Source organism: Cebus imitator, unplaced genomic scaffold, assembly GCF_001604975.1.
Source record: "Cebus imitator isolate Cc_AM_T3 unplaced genomic scaffold, Cebus_imitator-1.0 Scaffold31, whole genome shotgun sequence".
In the NCBI taxonomy this organism is placed as follows: Eukaryota; Metazoa; Chordata; class Mammalia; order Primates; family Cebidae; genus Cebus; species Cebus imitator.
In genome coordinates this window covers 4847078-4869404 of record NW_016107346.1, presented here as the reverse complement: position 1 = coordinate 4869404, position 22327 = coordinate 4847078, and the positions used below count along the sequence as shown (strand labels likewise).

The 22327-nt window shown below is 37.3% G+C and overlaps 1 protein-coding gene across 1 annotated transcript in view; it reads right to left on the bottom strand.

Annotated features, from left to right (window-relative positions):
* TMX4 (thioredoxin related transmembrane protein 4) overlaps window positions 1-21171 on the bottom strand; it is a 43890-nt gene extending 22719 nt beyond the window's left edge. The window contains exons 1-3 of the mRNA XM_017523970.1: window positions 20774-21171; window positions 12030-12145; window positions 1139-1184 (exon numbers count right to left, since the gene is read on the bottom strand). Of these exons, the coding sequence (XP_017379459.1) occupies window positions 1139-1184; window positions 12030-12145; window positions 20774-20949 (338 nt within the window). The 5' untranslated portion in view covers window positions 20950-21171. The remainder of the gene's footprint in view (window positions 1-1138; window positions 1185-12029; window positions 12146-20773) is intronic.
* Between the last annotated feature and the right edge of the window lie 1156 nt (window positions 21172-22327).

Sequence of the window (22327 nt, the reverse complement as noted above, 5' to 3'; positions counted from 1 at the left end):
CTTCCCTTCTCACCATACATGTTCTCTTTAGATATATTTCAATTGTTATTTACTTCGATGCTGAGGAATTCTCAATATATATCTCCAGTCTAGATCTTTCTCTTTTTCCCCCCAAGATGAAGTTTCACTTTTCTTGCCCAGGCTGTAGTGCAATGGTACGATTCCAGCTCACGGCAACCTCCACCTCCCAAGTTCAAGTGATTCTTCTGCCTTAGCCTTTTGAGTAGCTGGGATTACAGGTGCGTGCCATCACACCTGGCTAATTTTTATATTTTTCGTGGAGGCAGGGTTTCACCTTGCTGGTCAGGCTTGTCTTGAATTCCTGACCTCAGGTAATCCACCCACCTCAGCCTCCCAAAGTGCTGGAATTACAGGCATGAACCACCAGGCCCGGCACAGTCTAGCTCTTTCTTCTGAGCTGTGGGTCCTGACATCAGACTGTACCAAGACTTCTCCATTTAGAGCTGGGAAAGTTAATTCACCCTATCTTTTGTATTTTTGTCTCTATCTTCCAAACCTCCTTTTATTTTAATGGCTCCTTATCTTGCAATAGCTTTTACTAGTTAGTTACACATGGCCTGTGGTAGTCATCATAGACTCTTTCTTCCCATGGCTAATCAGCCACCAAGTCCCATTGATCCCACCTCCTAGTTATCTCTCTAATCCACTTCTTCCTTTGTCTTTCCCCTGCCTGTACCTGAGTCTCTTTAGCCTCATCACTCAGCATGATCCAGCTATATCTATGGTCCAGCCATACAGAACTAGTACAAACTTCTCAAAAGGTACCTCATTTTCTCTTGGGCTTTTATATGCTATCTCCTTTAACTGGAAAGACCTTCTCTACCTTGTTAGTTTAATCCATTCCTACTTAGATACTAAGAATTATCCCACCTCTGATTATCATCAGAGAAATCTCTGACTCCTCCTACCCACCTACCCCTGCCTGACATTAGGACTTCCTTCTCTGCAGCACTCCAGGCAAGCTTCTCTTGTCACAGCTCTCACTCAGAGCACACCAGCCCTGTTTCCCTCACATGTTAAGCCAAATGAATGGCAGTCACGGAAGACAACTTAAAATTCCTGGTACACATCTATTGACTTCTTATCTTTGCAAGACCAGAAGATTATTTAAACTTACTGAAAAAATGCTGGGAGAGTCGTAACAAAGAAGCGGCCACTCAAACCTACAAGAAGCATAAACAGAACAAAAGTTACACTTAAGTCCTCCAAAAAAAACATTCTTGAGGTTACTTTCATAATCACATTATTAAAATCATTGCAATTATTGATTCCCATTTACTATTGTTTTTTGACTTACAGAAATTTCATTTCTACCCATTTTTATTTACCTAACACTTTCCAGTAACTGACATACAATTTGCTTATCTTCAGTGTGTTATCCTGGAATTTCCAGGTTTGAGCATCACTTGGATTATATGGAGGCTGAAGGAATAGGATTTAGAGTCATGCAAACTGGGGTTTTGCAAAGTTAAATACTCACTTTCCCATTTACTAACAATATAACCTTAGAAAATTTAACCTTTCTGGGTCTCAGTTACCTTCTCTGTAAAATGTGTATATAAATGCCTTACTTAATTATTCTAAAGTTAGATTAGGGCAAGTATTAGGCTTACCATGGTGCTGGGTACACAGTGAAGGACTCAGCAAACTACAGGAATGCTTCTAACAGTTATCAGTTTAAAAAGTATAAGTAAAATGAAATGCTTAAGATCATATATAATATATGTGAAAAGTATTTTTTTAATCTGTCTTAGCAAATCTTTACTGAATACTAAGTACATATCAAAATGCTATGCTATGTGCATGTAAAGACAAAGATAAATAAAACCCTCAGTACCTCAACAAATATCTACCAAGCACCTTCTTTGTTCTAGAGACTGTGGTAACTGCTCAAGACACACGGATGAACAAAAACATGTACAACCTTTATTGTCACAGAGCTTATAGTCTAGTAGCAGAGGGAAAATACGTATTCAAATATTCACAATCACAACCACAAACAGAGAATTATAATATCAAAAAAAAGGGGGGAGAGACATGAAAAAAGTGCTGAATGAGACTAGGAGTAAAGAACAGATCCCTGCCCTTTAAATATTGTACATAAATAATATTTGCATGGGCACCACGAATTAGTAAAGAGAATGAAAGCTTATGGATCCTCCTGGCCAACATGGAAAAATGACAGAGGCATCATCACTTTAACATTTCCCATCACAGCTGCCCTTCCCACTGTAGAATAATGTGGACAAAATCAAATATCTATTCAAATTAATTTGCTCAAATTATACATCTCTGTGGTCACTTGCAATTGAAAACACTGAAGCTTTACTCTTAATAATACAGGAAATTTGCTTTTACCTATTTTATAAATTAAACCCATATTTCTCATAATTTAGCAACAAATGATGACTCTTCTTAAATAATTCTCTATTTTATTTCATTCAGACCAAGTGGATTCCAAAACATCTCAATTGTATTTAAAAGGAAACACAGTACTCCGGAGTAGTAAAAGTTGATGTCACAAAAAGAAACATTTACTACAAAAATCTGACATTGTACATTGGAAAAAAAAGTTGTGTTACCAGTAATATAAATGTAAGTGACCTGAAAAGAGGTCAACTGAGGATTGTAACAAGCACTTCTAAGCGCATTTTCATCTGTGACATTGCTTGGAGTTTCACCCTAGAGGGGAACAAGGGCATTCTAAAATATACTTCCAACTCTAAATTGCCAGGGGGAAAAGCACTGTTATTCCTAAATACTTTAAAAACTAGTATATGCCTTTAGTTTCAGATAATTATTACAAACAGTTTCATATATTACTTCTTACCTAGCTACAGATTCTTATGACCGGCCAAAAATTTTATCTAAGGACAGTTTTGCTATTAGGGATGTATATTTTATCCATATCGCTTTTTAAAATGGAATGAAGAAATTAAATAGTATCTCATCACTTCTTAGAGTTTTTTACTTGAATTTAGACAAGATTTCTATTAAATATTAGGCTTCACTTAAAGTGATTTTTTAACTTACTCTTTAAAATCTTTTTTATGTTCTTAGTCATCGTTGGCTATGACAATAAATAAATAATCAGTCAGTAGAAAAAATTTCACAAAACACAATTATACAACATATAAAACATTTCCAGAATCAGAAGCTTTTAGTTTTAAGTCTTTTGGAAATTGCACCTTATTTCAGAAAACATAAATTATCTTTACAAATAAATATGCCCATTAAAATCAGTGCATACAAAGAAAAAGTAACAAAGTAATGGATGGTCTCTGAGATTTTTCTGCAGCTTTCTGGTTCACGCTAAAAGGAGTAACAGGACAGCTGTTCCCAAAATTGCCAGATTAAAGGCTATAATAACTTTATGTCTGTTGATATGAATTGCTATGTTGTTTCAGTGGCTATTGTACCAATTTACAAGGTCATCAATTAAGGTTTATTAAAATGAAGACCAATAAATTATATCACCTCAAGATTACTTTCATTTATGTTTGTCAATATTTCTTCAAATGACAACCTATGTAGAATATGTAGAATATTAATAATAAGGTTGCAGCATCCAACTCAGATGAGTTCAGTTTGCTGTCTGGAATAATATTGTGTCATGTAATGATATATTCAGTAAAATTAACAACAAAATCCAGAATAGCTGAAGTCATCGTTGGATGATGACATAATACTAAATCCTTGTAGATCCAACACCATAAGAAATTCAACTCAAGAAAAAAAAAAAAAGTCACTTCTGGGAGGCTAAAAGACATCTGAAAGCTCTGGGTCTCATCTCAGTGTTCCAAAAATGTCTTCTGACCTTTAACACTGATTCTATGAAGGGTTAAGAGAGATGTTCGTTACTTGAAAATTAAAACGTGACCACCTTGCAACACAGAAGTACCATCTGAGATTGTGGCTTCAGGATTTAAAAACACAGTTAAATGTGAATCTTGACAAAGAATTTGAACATTATAATAGCAGCTTGTTTCAGGGTTAACATAATAGTTCACTGCAAGAACTTCAGTAAGCTTAGAAGAAACAAGTGTACTCCTAAGTCTTTCAGTAAAAAAAACAAAGTTAGGCCACAAAGTCTTCCAACATTTATGCATGCCTTTTTTACTTTAAGGGTAACTTTCACTTTAAAATGAAGGCTGTGAAGCAACATAAAAAGGGCATAAATGGAGAATGCAGGATAGATTTTAACTTTGTATCAGAAAACTTATCTGAAACACATGCAGCAAAAGAAAGCAAAATTAAAAGCTTAGAGAAAGGACAGAATTATGATAGAGAAGTACATTTTGATAAGCCAAAACACAACAGAGATTATATAGGTTCAGTATTAGGAAAACAGAGATAGCTAATAGCTATCTATTAGCTATTGTTATACTATTTATTAGCTGTGTTACCTTTCTCATGTTACTAAACCTCTCCTAGCCTCAGTTTTCTGAGTAAAACAGAGATAAACAGTTTGTTCTTCGCAGGGTTGTTATGAAGCTAAAATGCATGTAAGGGTATAACACAAATACAGGCTGAAGTAAATGCTCACTAAATGTTGTTATTATTACCAAAGAGGGTAGCAGAAGGAAAACACAATGGAAAAAAGTTAACCTTACCTCTGAGATTGAAATAAGGTTGCCATCATAATAGAATACAAGATAAAATTTAAATTATAAAGTTAAAACTATAACACTAACTCAAGCACAGTAAACTAAACCGGCTTCTGCATTAATCGGTAGTTTTAAAAACAATTCTTACTCTTGGCTGTGGTAGGAGTCTGGCTTACTTCTAATCTAGTGAAATAGTCATCACCCATGGGGATCTATGAACAGCTGCTGCTTTCCTGTCCTTGACAACTAAGCTCATGTGCATGGAACAGAAGGTTCAAGTATATACTCATTAAATTTAATTTCCCAAAGTCAATTCAACTGAAATATCACCTGATCTATGTAGTATTAAACAGGCGATGTGATATAACCTAATCTAAAGGATGCCCTTTCCTTGGCTTCTACAGCTCAGCCATAAAAATGCAACATGATTATAGTCTCTAGTCTTGATGATACAGGAGACAGCAGGGAAGTGCTGGGAAGGGAAGGACTGTCCGCGGAGAGAGCTCCACCCTCAGGCCTGTACCCATGGACCTAGGTGAGAACAGGCATTTCTGTTTTTGTGCCCAAATGTTGCATTTCCCAAGACAACCCTGGCCTGCCACACCCCCATCCTGTGCATATATAAATCCCTAGTCTCTAGCAGGCACACAAACAAGCAGCTGGGTGTCAAGGTGAACACATCGGCAAAAGAATACAAAGGCAGCTGAATATCAAGAGGACACTGAGAGGAGCACGCCTTTAGAAGGACACACCAGTAGAAGCACATACCAGCAGAAAACCACCACCTTCCCACTGCATCCCCTTTCTGACCTCTCCATCCACCTCACTGAGAGCTACTTCTACTCATTAAAACCTTGCACTCATTCTCCAAGCCTGCATGTGATCTGATTCTTCTGGTACACCAAGGCAAGAAACCCCAGGATACAGAAAGCCCTCTGTCCTTGCGATAAGGCAAGGGGGTCTAACTGAGCTAACACAAGCCACTTACAGACGGCTAAATTCAAAGAACACACAGAAACACTCGCCCACTGGGGCTTCAGCTGTAAACATTCAACCCTATACACTGCCATGGAATTAGAGCCCCAGAGCCTTGTCCATCTGCATGTTCCCCCTAGAGGTTTGAGCCACCAGGCATCAAAGAAGCAAGCCACACCCCCATCGCACACCCTTCGAGGGGACAAGGGAATTTTTCCCATTTCATTAATAAGTATGAAATCTTATTTTGTTTAAAATACTTAAAAGAATCTCTTATTAGATATACTGATGGAAAAGGTACAAGATAACTAAAGAGTATACATGAACACTTCAAAATTATTGTTTCTCCTCTTTTTAAATTTTATTTACAGGGAAAGAAATGAAATTATTCCTTACCAGCATTTCTGTGGCAAGGCAAGAATATACTAAGGAAGAGCCGCAACCAAACAGAAATTTGTATACAGAAATACACAGTAAAGTGCTCAACTATGGGGAAAAATAATATCATTTCAATGGGTTTCTACTGTTCATTCAAGACATCAGAGTTTGTAAAAAACAAAGAAAGAAATCGTTTCCAAGATAGAGGCAAGCTGCCCCAAAGGCTTGCCAATGAGTTAGTACCACATAAGACACTCTTCTTTACTTGGCTTCCAGACCTCCTACTTCTCCCTCTCTTATCTCACTGGTACTCCTCCTCTGCTGCAACTTCTTTTTTATTATTATTATTATTTTTTGAGATGGTCTTTCACTCTCGTTGCCCAGGCTGGAATGCAATGGTATGATCTCAGCTCACTGCAACCTATGCCTCCCAGGTTCAAGTGGTTCTCCTGCCTCAGCCTCCTGAGTAGCTAGGATTACAAGCACCCACCACCATGCCCAGCTAACTTTTATATTTTTAGTAGAGATGGGATTTTACCATATTGACCAGGCTGGTCTTGAACTCCTGACCTCAGGTGATCGGCCCACCTCAGCCTCCCAAAGTGCTGGGATTACAGGCATGAGCCACCGCACCCAGACACAACTCCTTTTTTCTAAATGTTGCAGTGACCAGTTCTCACTGCTGTAGCACACACAGATCCTCAATAATCTGAATTTTTCTTCTAGCTCCAAATGCCAAGTACACTGATAGTCCTCAAACTTACAACTCTAGTTCATCTCCATTTGGATGTCTATTAGCATCCCAAACTTAGCCCCTGTCCCAAACCTACTTCTCCTCAGTCTTCTCCATTTCCTCCTTTTCCACCACTTCTGGCAACCAATCCATCAGAAAATCCTAGTATCTCAAATCCAACCACTTACCACTGCTGGTACAAGTCCAAGTCATTCATCTTCTCAACTCTGGACTACTGATTTACTGCCTAACCATTCTCCCTGCTTCCTTCTGATCCCCTCTAGTCAATTTTTTCACATAGCTGCCAAAGGAATTATTTTAAAATATAAATCATAATTCTCTTCTGCTCCAATCTTCCAGTAGCTCCCTATCCATACTTTGTAGAAAATCTAAACTTCTTGCCATAACCAACAAGACCTCATAGGGTGTCGTCCCTAGCTACTTCTTCATCCCCATTTATCTCAAGTACTCTACTGACTGTCATAACTGTTGCCCAAATAAGCCCATGCACCTACACATGGTGTTTGCTTTGCCTGGAATGCTCCTCCCACAAAGCTTGTTGAAATTTACTTCCTCAATTTATCAAGACCTCTAGCTAAACAGGTTTTTTGATAAATTGAGGAAGTAAATTTTGTACATTTTTATGCAATCATTTTGTACATTTTTATCTAAATTTTTCTTCATATCCCTTACCAACACTTGACATTATTTGCCAATTTTCTTTTGTTACTATCTCCTCCACTAGAATGTGGCTCAATGAGGAGCCAGGCCTCTATCCCCCTTATTCACCTTTCTTCACTGGTATCTGAAACACAGCCTGTTTACAGTAGAAACTCAAACACTTGTTGAATAAACAAATTACTTCTAATCACTATTAAAAAATTAATTGAAAGCATTAAATTTGTAATTCAAAGTAAAATTATAAATTTAAAACAGTATAATCTGAATTGAAATATTCTATAGGTCTCTTGAATAATCATGCATGCAGAAGTTTATCTCCTATTTTTTATTTATGAGTTGTACTTTTTACATTTTTTTCATTTAAAATAATTCTAGAACCTCTGCCTATAAAAATTGTTCAAACACATAAAAAATAATATAATAAACACATAAAAAATAATCATCTTTTATTAGACTTTTTTTTAACTATTCCTACAGAATACCAGAGTTTTTTCCTTCTTCTTTAATGAATATTTCAAGTATATATAGCTTAGATATACATAAAACCCAGTAAACACTGAATGTGTTAAAAATATTTCTTAAAATCAATTTCTCTCTTACTTCATCATCAAGAAAACCTAATCAATTCACAATGTTAAAAATTGCTGCAACTCTACATTTTTAGAAGGAAAGAGAACATTAGATTTGTGAACCCATCACAAGGCTGTTTAATTCTTTTAATTCAAATCATGCTATAAATTCAGGGCAGGTATACCAAATTATTGAAATGTAAATTGACCAGCTGCATTTTTAAGAAACCTATCATAAAATGTGCCTGGTGCCCCGTAATTAACAAGTCTTATAACTGATTTTATTTTACTTAAACTCTAAAATGAAACATTTGCAACGATTTAGCCTCCAAACAGAATAACTCATTTTAACAGCCAAAACCATGAACTAATAGCTATAATTACCCATCTCTAGATGGAGGACAGACAGGTGGATTTGCTTCAAATGCTTACAAATATAGAGGCATGAGGATGCATGGCTTTTAATAGAAATCTCGCTCCATGGGATTGTTGACACATCAATTTTAACATATATCATCCATTTTGTTGTACAAGTAACTGGTACTTCATTACTTTGTGTGTTTTTAACACACAGTTTATTACAGAAAATGAATGTGCCCATCTTCTTTCTGCCCTTGTACAAGGATGCAGGGATGCAGTAGGTATAAACTGAATGTCAATAAAAAAGATAACTATTAAAATTTGAAAATAGCAGAAATAAAGGGTATTCAAATAGGAAAGGAGGAAGTCAAATTATCTCTATTTGCAGACAACATGATTGTATATCTAGAAGACCCCATCGTCTCAGCCCAAAATCTCCTGAAACTGATAAGCAACTTCAGCAAAGTTTCAGGATACAAAATCAATGTGCAAAAATCACAAGCATTCCTATACAACAATAACAGACTTAAAGAGAGCCAAATCAAGAATGAATTGCCATTCACAATTGCTACAAAGAGAATAAAATACCTAGGAATACAACTAACAAGGAACGTAAAGGACCTCTTCAAGGAGAACTACAAACCACTGCTCAATGAAATAAGAGAGGACCCAAACAGATGGAGAAACACTCCATGTTCATGGCTAGGAAGAATCAATATCGTGAAAATGGCCAAAAGTAATTTACAGATTCAATGCTATCCCCATCAAGCAACCAATGACCTTCTTCACAGAACTGGAAAAAAACCACCTTAAACTTCATATGGAACCAAAAGACAGCCCACATAGCCAAGTCAATTCTAAGCAAAAAGAACAAAGCAGGAGGCATCACACTACCGGACTTCAAACTATACTACAAGGCTACAGTAATCAAAACAGCATGGTACTGGTACCAAAACAGACATATAGACCAATGGAACAGAACAGAGGCGTCGGAGGCAACACCACACATCTACAACCATCTGATCTTTGACAAACCTGGCAAAAACAAGCATGGGGAAAGGAGTCCCTGTTTAATAAACGGTGTTGGGAAAACTGGCTAGCTATGTGCAGAGGGCAGAAACTGCACCCCTTCCTGACACCTTACAAAAAAATTAACTCCAGATGGATTAAAGAGTTAAACATAAGACCTAACACCATAAAAACCCTAGAAGAAAACCTAGGCAAAACCATTCAGGACATTTGTGTAGGCAAGGACTTCATGACCAAAACACCAAAAGCACTGGCAACAGAAGCCAAAATAGACAAATAGGACCTAATCAAACTCCACAGCTTCTGCACAGCAAAAGAAAGTCATTAGAGTGAATTGGCAACCAACAGAATGGGAAAAATTTTTGCAATCTACCCATCTGACAAAGGGCTAATATCCAGAATCTACAAAGAACTAAAATAGATTTACAAGAAAAAAACAAATAAGCCCATTCAAAAGTGGGAAAAGGATACGAACAAACACTTTACAAAGAAGACATACATGAGGCCAACATACATATGAAAAAATGCTCATCATCACTGGTCATTAGAGAAATGCAAATCAAAACTACATTGAGATACCATCTCACACCAGTTAGAATGGCGATCATTAAAAAATGGGGAGACAACAGATGCTGGAGAGGATGTGGAGAAATAGGAACACTTTTACACTGTTGGTGGGAGTGTAAATTAGTTCAACCATTGTGGAAGACAGTGTGGCAATTCCTCAAGGACCTAGAAATAGAAATTCCATTTGACCCAGCAATCCCATTACTGGGTATATATCCAAAGGATTATAAATCGTTCTACTATAAGGACACATGCACACAGATGTTCACTGCAGCACTGTTTACAACAGCAAAGACCTGGAACTAACCCAAATGCTCATTGATGATAGACTGGACAGGGAAAATGTGGCACATATACAACATGGAATACTATGCAGTCATAAATAACGATGAGTTCGTGTCCTTTGTAGGGACATGGATGAACCTGGAAACCATCATTCTCAGCAAACTGATACAAGAACAGAAAATCAAACACTGCATGTTCTCACTCATAGGTGGGTGTTGAACAATGAGAACACATGGACACAGGGAGGGGAGCATCACACACTGGGGTCTGTCGGGGGGAAACAGGGGAGGGACAGCGGGGTGTAGGGAGTTGGGGAGAGATAGCATGGGGATAAATGCCAGATATAGGTGATGGGGAGGAAGGCAGCACATCACACTGCCATGTGTGTACCTATGCAACAATCTTGCATGTTCTTCACATGTACCCCAAAACCTAAAATGCAATAAAAAAAAAATAAATTTGAAAATAGCCAAATTTTGGAGATTTAGATTATAAAAGGCCAACTTTTCTTCTCAATTTATATATAATATAAAGTTATTTTAAAACTGCAAACACTGACAGGTGCAGTGGCTAACATCTGTAATCCCAGAACTTTGGAGGCTGAGGAGGGTGGATCATGAGGTCAAGCATTTGAAACTAGCCTCACCAACATGGTGAAAGCCTGAGTCTACTGAAAAAATAAAAATAAAAAAAATAAAAAATAAAAAAATAAATTAGCCGGGCCAGGTGGTGGATGCCTGTAATCCTAGCTACTCAGGAGGTTGCGGCAGGAGAATTGCTTGAACCTGGGAGGCAGAGGTTGCAGTGAGCCAAAACTGTACCACAGCACTCCAGTGTGGGTGACAGAGTGAGACTCCATCTCAAAAAAAAAGAACGCAAACACAAATTTATTGTATATACCTTTTCAGAATGTAAAAGTCTCTATATCTCTCCACTCCTTGGGGTAAAAATGATTCATTCTTTCTTATGAAAAATTATATGATTCACAGGTAATCAGTGTAGACAGAATGACAGAATTAGAAAATTTTCTCTTCTGGAATCACAGTAAAATATAGTAACTGATTCAGACAAGAGCAACATGGATCTTAAAACCATCATGCAAAGAATCATCCCAGAGGTTACTTGCTAATCACAATGTGGGATCCTTTCTTCATAATTGAGATACTTAGTGTCATCACCATAACCAAGTGCTCAAGCTTAACATTACTACTAATGGTGACAGCATGTGCCTTCCAATGATGTAATATGAAGTCACAGTATCATCTATGAAGTACTCTTGCCATAAATGTCTAACCTAAATCATGCACCTAAACACTCAGTTTGTAGAAAATACTCATATAAGTTAATATTCTTATAAGTTACATGTCACCATAAAATCCTGGCCTGATCTTTTCAGAATATCAACGTCATTTTAAAAAATGGGGGATAACTGTCGATTGAGACAGAGTAAAAAGATGTAACAACCAAATGTAATTTATGAACCACGATTGGGTTCTCAGTCAAAAAACTGTTAAAAAAGACACATGGGAAATAATTAAGAAGGTTTTAACATGCTAAAGAATTGAAGAGTAAATTAACACGATGTCTGTAACTTACTTTCAAATGGTTCAGCAAAATAAAAACAGAAATATATATGCAAATATGTATGTGCAAACACACACATGCAGAGACAGACCCAGGTATGCAAAAATGTAATCTGCTAATTAAAGGTGTCCAGTTCATGGGTAATCAGTATCCTAGACTTTCAATGTTTCTACATGCTTGAAAAAGCTCAAAATAAAAAGTTGTTAAACTTTTGCAGTTTATGTTCAACATTTACGGTACCTGGCTCTTGAATGACATCTACCTTCCCCACACTGATCTGAAGTATTTCACCATTCTTTGCAAAAGCCTCCCATTCTGAATCAGTCTGCTGGCAGGATGGACACCATGGGGCATAACTAGAAGAGAAGAAGAAGAATTATATTGATAAACATATGGGAAAAAAATCTGTAAAACAAACGAGTAATAGAATATTTAAATTTAAAAAATAAATTATTAAAAAAGAATTATAAAAGGAGGCTTTTCCAAAGTCATTTAATATAGAAAAGCAGAAGCACATTGTTCCCCCTTAGGATTTAATGTATGAATGTCAATTCTATAGGAAAAAAATTGGCCAAAGTTTGATAATATTTCCAATAACTATTATTAACCATAAACATTTTATTTCAATGTTAGTAGTACAATTTTGTTACTCTGCAGATAGCTTTTGATTTTTGAGGGGAAGCACTCTTTTTAGTGCCCCACTAAAGGAGGATAATTTTCACAGGGTGCACCTAACCTAGCAAAACCGGTTTCAAATCCATCAAAGCTACAGATCTGATGGGCAGAGATCAGATCTGTTGCTTGAGCATCCTCAACAATGTTTCCAAGATCTATGGCAATTCTGAACTATTCTGAAAAGGAAAGTAGAAGCTATAGGCTAAACCAGCTCTAATCCAACACTGTTTTAAATTTAGCAGCAGTTAAAAATACCTTGGCTTTCAAGTCAGAACTCTACTTTTTACAATAATTTTTCATTCAATAAATACTAAGAAAGCACTATGGTAGAAGCTGAGGCAACAGTTGTGAAGGAGATTTGGTGCCTCCTCTCCTTGTGATGGTACAACCAAGAGATAAACAGAGATAAGCACTGGGGTAAACACTATTACTACTCTTATTTTTGTGTCTACCATTTTTCATAATAAAGGCTTGAATAAATAGAGAAATATACCAACTTGTGGATGAGCAGGCTGAGCATTTTTAAAATGTCAATGCTCTCCAATTTATTTTTCATTTGTTCCATTCCTGAATTGTTTTTTACAAAATGTGGCACCTATTATGTTTGTATTAAAGGAAGAAAGGGGCCAGGGGAGAGAAAGAAGAAAAGAATGCCTGCCAACAAAATATAACAGTCTCACACACAAAATGCCTTAGGAAGGGAAACAAAGTAAGGGAAAAGTAAAAAATTGATCAAATCCTCTAACAAGATTTAGGCTTAAAGGTGCCTGTCAGGTCACTATTTACAAATTCCTTCAAAATTTTGAACTGTGCAAAAAGCATGTTGATGAGTACCATTCAAAAAATCAGTGCAATTACACACACAAACCAACTTTGCTGAATAACAAAATAAAAACAGAAAGCTGAAATTGGGCAAGATTTTGATCTTTCACATTATAAAAGAGGAGTTCAGGGTTAAAAAGCCAAGACTAGGAGAAGGAATGCATTTATTTCATGAAAAGTATTGAAAATTAGGCAGAATCCAGAAGAGAACTGGCTATCTACCCAAAGCCAAAGCATTCATTACTCTCTCCAGCCAGGCCCCAGAAGCAGCAAGACTCAGCAAGCACAGTTGTTCACCATCTCTAGAAAAGACTACTTTATAGCTGATTCCAAGATCATGCTAAAACCTCATTAATCTTTCCATTACAGCTCACTGTCCAAATCCTGAGATCCAGAAGAAAGGAATAACAAAATAATCTGCAGACATCTTTGAATGTGGATTTTGTAAAACATTCGTGACTGTGTATTTCCAGGGAAAAAGACATTCTTGATATACAGTAGGTGTTCAATAAACATTTGCTGAATAAACAATTACATCAACTTTAATGAAAATCATATTCTTCACCTGAGAAAACAGTTATTTTCTATGTAGTTTCTAAATATCCAAGTAACAGATGAGACTCAGGCAGTTGGCAAACTTTAGGAAAAAAAAGGAATTCTGAATTATTAAGTAAATTTCAACAGGCATTTCATGATATTGGATAAGAGCTGTGCCAGAGCAATCAGAAAGATCAACCAGGAATTAACCATGATATTCTGGGCAGGTTAATAATCTCTCCATGCCTCAGCTTCCTCAACTGTAAAATGGGATAATTATGGTAGCTATCTTAAAAGGTTACTGAGAGCTTAGATGAAATATGAAGCAGGCACATACTGCTTTAATAGAAGCAATAATTAATACAAGTTACAATTGTAATGTTATTTGGGGTCCAAGACACTTTTACAATGCATTAGCTCATGTGACCTTACAGCCTCACTGCCAGACAAAGGAGGTATACAGACTTGCTTAAGACCACTCAGAGCAAGAACCAAGATAGAGGTATTTATTTGATAAAAATCATCACGGAATGTAAAACTCTATACCAACACCCAGAGGGAGAAAGAGAGAAGTTATGGGAAAGTAACATGAATAAGGAAACTATCTTGAAGTGTAACATAATGAACTTCAGATCCTCTTTATTTCCCTAGATTCTCTTTGCATATAAGTCAGAGGCACATTTTCTACATCAGTATTTATTAAATCATGCAAATTTCATAATTTAAAAAATCTCAGGCCTTAATCTCTGGATAGGCTATTGCATAAGTTTTTTTTCTGGTGAAACTGATGTTCAGATATACAATTATAATACATCCTCAGATATGCCATTGAGGTAATTCTAGATATGCCATTTCTATACAGCTGCTATTCACTGGTCTGTGGCATTGTTAATGGCATTATTTCACAGATTTAACTACAGCTGATTTGTGTTGGAATGTGCCCAGATGTTCTTTCAGTGGCAGAGATAAGCCAGCTCTGAGTCCTTAGCATGGGAACTAGTCCATTGTTGCTGCAGTTTTTAACGTTTTTAGTATTCTTTTGTATATAAAGAACAGTAATCTGTGCAAAAATTTAGAAACTAAGTAAAATATCTCCAGAGACAAAATGAATGCAAGGATAAGTCATGTGACCTTCATGCTCTTCTCTCACTCTGTGTACATATACATACACACACATACATACACACACATACATATATAATTTATGTATGTATGCATAAATTAAACTTATCAAAAAGAACATGAACATGATCTTCATTAATAGTTATTTCAAACTAGTTCACACTGGCAATCTTATCCTAAGAACTATAAAAGGTATGCCCTACCATAACTTTGTCTCTTACACATAATCCTTAAGAGCCTCCAAGAGCAGTTAGCTCCATTATAGTCATAGAAACTGTAAATCAGTAACTTTTCTACTGAACTTTTGTTGACTTGTTGCAGGTCACAATGGTATGTAAAATTAGTAAGCTTAATAAAGATATTTGAAATATATTCCAGGTGGCCAAAAAGCTCTGCTGAATTACACCAACTTATACACCAGTGCAATATTTTTAACCATTTCTGGGAAATGAAATTCAACAGCATGCTTTTGTTGTCCATGTTAGTATTCACGTCCAAAGTGGCCTGAGGTTCTGCCTGATGTAAGGTGAAGGACCCTGAATCTTTTATTCCATGAACTTACTGAATTTGGTGTAAGATTTCATTAGGTACGCTAAATATTTCAGAGAAGGACTTACTTAATTATATTTCCTAGAAGGAAATTTTATTTACGATAAATTTTTATTTACCAATAAAGAACAACTCTTCTTCTGTTTTGACTCTAATTTGACCAGTGTTTCTCAGTACCCACTCTCTTTTCTCCTGACTTTTTCTTTCCTTGCAAAAATGAGACGGTCAAAAACAAATCCAGTCAATTTTCACTTAGTAGAACTTACTTTGATCAAAATGCCCAGAATACTCAGTAACAATGAAGAGGAAAGAGGTATGCTAGATTCATCTTTCTACAACTTAATAAAGGAAACTAAATCAAAATGTCAACAAAAGACGCCTTAACTACCTGAAGTGTTATTTTTTTTTGGCAAATGTGGAATGACTGATGAATTGAAAGTCTTATGCTCAATTTATTTATTTGGACAATAATTTCTAGAACATGCTATCAGAAAAGGTAGAGAAATAAAAACTAGCAGCTCTATGAAAATCATAACACTGCTAGAGAAAGTGAAATTCATGATTTTCACTAGAATTAACACTCCATGAAAGTAGGGACTGCTGCATCACTTGCACCTAGAACAGATCCAGGAAGGTCCTAGGCCACCACAATAAATATTCCATTAGTGACCTTATGGGAGATGATAGCAATTATCCTTAAGACTTCAGAAGATATATAAAGATGTCTCGTTCAGTGATATGCTTGAAGAAGTACCTGATTAAAGGAACAATTAGTCTATTGTTCACTCATTTATCTAGTTACAAAGTATTTTTGAACATGAACTACTTGTGAGTTATTAAAGCATTGGAGATAAACAGGGAAGGAAAAAATAACCTTGCTCCTTTACTTAAAAGCTTATAATAGAGGTAGTCAAAGAAAGACCTAGTATAAAAGTATATAAATAAATTTATAAATACTACTTGTGATAGGACCCTGAGAGACACAACCAAAGCATAAGGAGATAGAATTTTCCTGCCTATTGGGATGTTGGGAAGGCAGGACACCTGTTTAAGTGGTGAACAGTGTCAAAAATGGGCATACACTAAAATGTTCTTTACTTGCAGAAACTAGAGAGATGGTAAGAGCTTGGATGGGCCTTTGAATCCTTTAAGAACAAGGCCTCCCCTCAGGTGAGTCAGGTTGCTGGCCAGATGAGGGCCTAAGAGTCCACCAGGTTCTGTGCCTTCTTCCAGCCTCCCCACGAGAACTAGGAACTGCATATCAAAACCTGCAAAGCTCAGGCCGGCATTATAGCTATGGCCTTGCTCACTACTTACTAAGGATGTGGCATTAGCCAAAGCTTAAATCTTTTTTTTTCTAATCTCCCCTAGTCGGTAAGAATGGGAATAATAATTCTTCACTAGATTTCTGGGATGATCAAATAAAATCGTATTTGAAACGTGATGTAAGCAACGTAACTGTTAAGTGTGATTGTGATGATGAGAAGGAGGAAGTGGAGGAGGCAGATGCAGGTGATAAGTATGTCAAGTTTTAATGAGACTTTAAACCCTTTGTGGAGACTATCTAAAACCCAACATTTGCATGTTTTTAAATACCCGTAACAGTACCTAAAGCAGTGGTTTTCAATTAGAAGCATTTAGTAGTGTGCACAGGGAATGGGAGCTGTAATTTTTTGATGTCACATGACTGAGACTACTACTAGAACATAATGGGCAAGGATGCCAAAGTTTCTGCAACATGTGGGCCATCCCCACACACCGAAGAACTGTCCACCAAAAATGCCAATAGTGCCCTGTTGGGAAACACTGATAAACGTCCAACACAGAGGAAGCATTCAGGAAAAATTTACTAAATAAATGAACATAACTTATACGACATATCTCCTTCAGAGCACAGTAGGCCAATCTCTTGGAAACCTCATTCTTCTTTACCTTCCTAGGTCCCCAACACTGAACCTGACATAGAAACATTTAATGACTCTCTCTCAAACATTCCATCAAGACATCAAGGCAATCTATTAAAATGCAAAAAATTGTAACTATTTGACATGGGCAAGCTAAGGCAATGATTTTCAACACATTCTCTCCAGGTATAAAGGAAGACTGGAAAGACAATACTAAAACCCAGAGGTCCTACAGAAATAAACAAAGCTTTGATCTATCACCAGGTGTTTAATTTTAATTTTGAAACATGATCATTCCAAGAACAAAAATCAGAAAAGGCAATAATTTATAAAGATTTATATGCTTTGCAGAGGTAAATTAACCCAAAGACATACTTCTCCTCTGAGTATCAGTTTGAAGGCCAAAATTAAGCCACTTGGCTATTTCTTCTGGGCGGAAAAAGCCACCAGAATGTATCATATTACATACTTCTGTGTTTCAAAAGAACAAAAGTCATTTTCTCCAGGACTGACATAATGAGAGCCAAGCAAGTGTTGAAAGTAGCAAAAGGTTGCAAAGGAACTGAATGAGGAGTAGTATAAAGCAATAGAAATAGAGAATAGCATGCATCAGAAAGTAATTTAAAGATTAGATCGTTTTTCCTAATTCAGAAAAAGGGCAAACGAGTATACAATAAACCCATAGCATTAAAGAAAATGCATGTAGTAATGGAGGAACTTTTCAGATTTCTAAAAGCATCAGAATAGAAATGGTGAATTACTGCAAATATACTTTTAACTGATACATTTTAAACACGTTGTAAATTCAATTGCAAGAATCCAAAAATTGACTGTTGGAAAAACAAAGAAAATATAACCAAATTTAATTTCATAATAGGGGCTTTTTATGTCTTAAATTTGCCGAACACTGCCAGATTCTTAAGAATAAATTGTCTATGCCAACATAACCAGAAATTACATTAGAGGGGATCTGTATGACATGGGATGTAAAAGAAAAAATTCTCAGGAGAAAGAGAGCATATAAGCAAATTAACAAATAAAGAACTGTCATTCAAAGTAATAAATACATTTTGATATTAGCAGAAAGCTTCTCAATCTGTTTGTTTAAAGAACTACATCTTGGAATTCCTAACAATTTCCATTTATGTATGACCAGTTCATGTGAATAAAGTGTTAACATGAAGCTAACACATTTTGTTTTTCTGTTATATAAATAAAAAAAAAAAAAAAATCTGGTAACTTACAGGCTATTTGAATGAATTCTTTGAAATTGACAGCAGGCCTATAGTGATACTGAGGCTATAACAAATTTTATATTATTTTAAGTATTGGATTTTTTTTTTCACAGCAAGGAGGAAGAGTATCACCTAATAATACAGAAAAATCACAAATAGGTAAGAACCAAAATATTTCTTTGGGATGAGCACTTGGGTTCTAGCACATAAAAAGAAGTTGGATGGAATGGTTTAGATCAACTCACCTTTACAGCCTTGCTTCCTAGTCTACCTATTCTGAAGTGCACTTGATAAAAAGAGAACTTCTACTAAAATGACCTTGTGTCTACACAGCTTACTTCCAGATTACAAGACTCATCTTGCATCACAGCCCAAGCATATCCCATACAACTGGATATATGACAAACTCAGAGGAATTGATTACTATGATTATACATTCATAAAAAAGTAAAATTTAAAACATCAACCTAGCCAAACAGGATTTGTTGGCTGTCACTCATTTAAAAACTTATTGAGGCTTTAGTGTTCTTAATTCTAGTAGAAAAAAAAAAAAAAAAGCAATTCCAAAAAGAACCATAAAGGAGTTGATGTCATTAAACATGAGGAGGCCTTTCTGTTTTAACTTTCCTTACATACATACATACACAAACTCAATTTTACCCTGAAAACTGACATCTAGGAAAAAGTCCATTTTGTAAGCACCTACTGAAAAGAGAACTTTCTGTAGTATTGGCTGACAAAACGTAGTTTATATAAAATTCTTAAAATTATTACAAAGCAGTCTTAATACCGCTCCACTTATTTTAAAAGTTTCTCAAATAGAATATGCCACCCTCGCCTCCTTCCAAAAATAGTTAAGTGGAATATTTTAATAACTTGTTCGTGTCTACAGCTCCGATTGATTATGATATCAAGGATATTTCATTTTGAGGTCTAAAATTTCCCCTTCTTTGTGACCAAGAGGTAAATGCACATTTGAAGGGGTGATATGCCTTATGTTCTTTGAGCAAGGTAATCTGCTATGTGACATAAATTTTGGCTCTGATCTCACACTGGGGTTTTCACTCCGTAGACACTTGCTTGCAATCTAAATTGAAAGAATCAAAACTTGGTCTTGGATAAAGGAAAGATCCAATTTGTGTCTGTGTCCTCAGCATAAAATAATTATTGGATAGTAGTATACAGACTGCCTGAAACCACCCGGACATTCTTCATTCCCTGTAAGCCCACCATGATGGTCTCAAGCCCATTCAGACATCTGTCCACCGTTCACTGCCAGTCTTCTTTCAAATGGTCACTTCCTGTTAGAAGTTTAAATTATGATCAACAAATCCCTTTCTTTCTCCTAACTCAAAAGTATAGTTTTCTCCTGAAAGAAACGGCACTATCCAAAATTTACCTCTGTTGTTAAAAGGGGTAATGTGTATGTTCTTTTCTTTATGACAGAAGCACAATTATTATATTACCCAGAAAGTCCTACCTTTAAAAGTTATAATAAATATCAACATTTATTTGAAATCTTATTGTAAAATTGAAAAGGCATCCATGTTTGTGTTTTATTTTCACAATGACATCTCAAGGCCTTCAAATGGAAGACTATGATACAAACTGCCTGCCTTCGCCGTGCTGCAATTCCTTCAACAGGTAACTTAACTAGCCTGTGCTATGTATTCGCACTGCACATGGATGTCACTGAATGTGCTTTCTCTTCCAATGCATACCTATATCTAAAACCACACTGTTTGGTTGCAGATTTTCTTCCTTCCCCTCTCCTCCCTTTGGGAAGATGCCCACTCCGTCCCCAAAACACCTTCCCCCAAAGCAAGGAGACGCTCTGCACTCGGCTGTCACTGCGAGGGCTGGGCGCGCATGCGCGGCGCGAGCCGCCCGACCCCGGCACCAGCACCAGCACCAGCACCAGCACCGCAGGTTTTTCACAACGCGGGTCCGGGGCCCCAAGTCTAGCCCAGTGGCAGTGCGGGATCGCGAGCGGCCCGGTCCCGGCGCCTCAAGTTGATGGCAGGGCGGGTCCGGGGTTTTAGGTTGACCCCGAGAGGCAATGCGAGATCCCTAGCGGGCCGCGCGAGCTTGGGAGGGTGACGCCCGAGGACACTGCGGCGTGCGGGGCGGGCACACTCACAATTTCAGCATCCACTCGCCCTCCATCACCAGCGTCCAGTTGGAAGCGGTCATGGGCTGGACCCGGCTCTGCTCTGCCGGCAGCGCGGCCTGATCCGGGCCTGCTGTAGCCGCCGCCGCGGCGACCCAGGCAACTAGGAGCGCCGTTAGCTGCGAGCCGCAGCGCCCACCCGCCATGTTGGGCGCCGAGCGAGGCTCCTCGGCCGGGAGTGTGGGGAAAGGCAGCGGCCGGGCCTGCAGCCTCGCTTGCCCGCCCACCCTGGTTTTTCAAGGTAGCGGGAGACGCTGGGGCCACCCCGCCTACGCCCGGCCGCGCAGACGGGCGGTGCTCCCAACGCCGCGGCGGACGCCTCCTCCTGTCGTCGCTTGCCCGTCGCAGCCACGCCCCCTCCCGCCCCCACTTGCCGTTGCCCGGGGTGTCGGTTGCCTCGGCAACCGCCGCCCTTTCTTCTGACCGCCAAGCTGACAATAAACAGATGACCCAACATTGCCTAAGTTAGAACATGCACCGCTGCTGCTACGGCTCCAGTAAAGGCAGGGTTGGCACGTGTGGGCTTCTCTAAAGGGAAACATGGCCAGTAATTTTAAAATCCATCCCCTCTTCAATGACAGCAAAAATAAAAGCAGCGGATTGCAAAGTACACCTATATTTAATGAGAAATGGAGGGACGTGGTGAGCATCTCTTGCTGAAGAGAGAGGAAAATTTAAGTACTCTCTGCATGTGTATTTTGAAGCATCACTAATTGAGTATTTGATGAAATTAGGCTATGCACTTGTTTTTTACAAAAATAATGTTAATTTTATAGAAACTCTTAAAAACATGAGTACTAACCGATAAAATGAGTCAGTTAAGACTATTGCCACCTGCAGTAAAATGGACCTCACTTTTCTCTTGACACAGTTTTGTCAGATTTAAAATGAGGGTAGCCTTAAGTGATTTCCAATTTTCCTTCCAGGTCACATTAGATGAATCTGTACCTTGGGACCACCACACCATTAGTATGTAAGGCTGGATTATAATTAGAGGATTAAGAAGCTTTCTCAAAGGGTGCTTTGTATGTGTTTACTAGGTGTGCAAACCATGAATCTCGGTAATGTGGTTAATAGATCATGAAAAGGATGTGGTTTCTGCCCTGGGCTTAAAAACAAAGACAAGCTATGTGACTAAAAGTACTTCAGGGCACATGAGAGCAAACTTCGATCAGTACTTATAAGAGAGGAAAATTAATTTTGCCTGAAGAGAAGATCTAGTCTGGATTATGCATTAATTAGTATTAGCTAAACTATGTGGACCCAGCCCTTATCATTAAAATAAAACACTCAAGGGTTTACAAACTATTGGAATTTAAGAAAATGTTTTCGTAATGAATGCTACTAAAAGACTCACTGTTACTAAGTACATACACATCAATCCCATAAGCTTGATGGAAAACATTTTACTGTGCTTGTAAAAAGCAATGATTCATAAACAGGAATTCTATCATTCTATCACTTTCAGTGCAACTTTTTTGTATCGAATATGTAATTGGTTTAAAAAGTTATTAAAAATAGCAT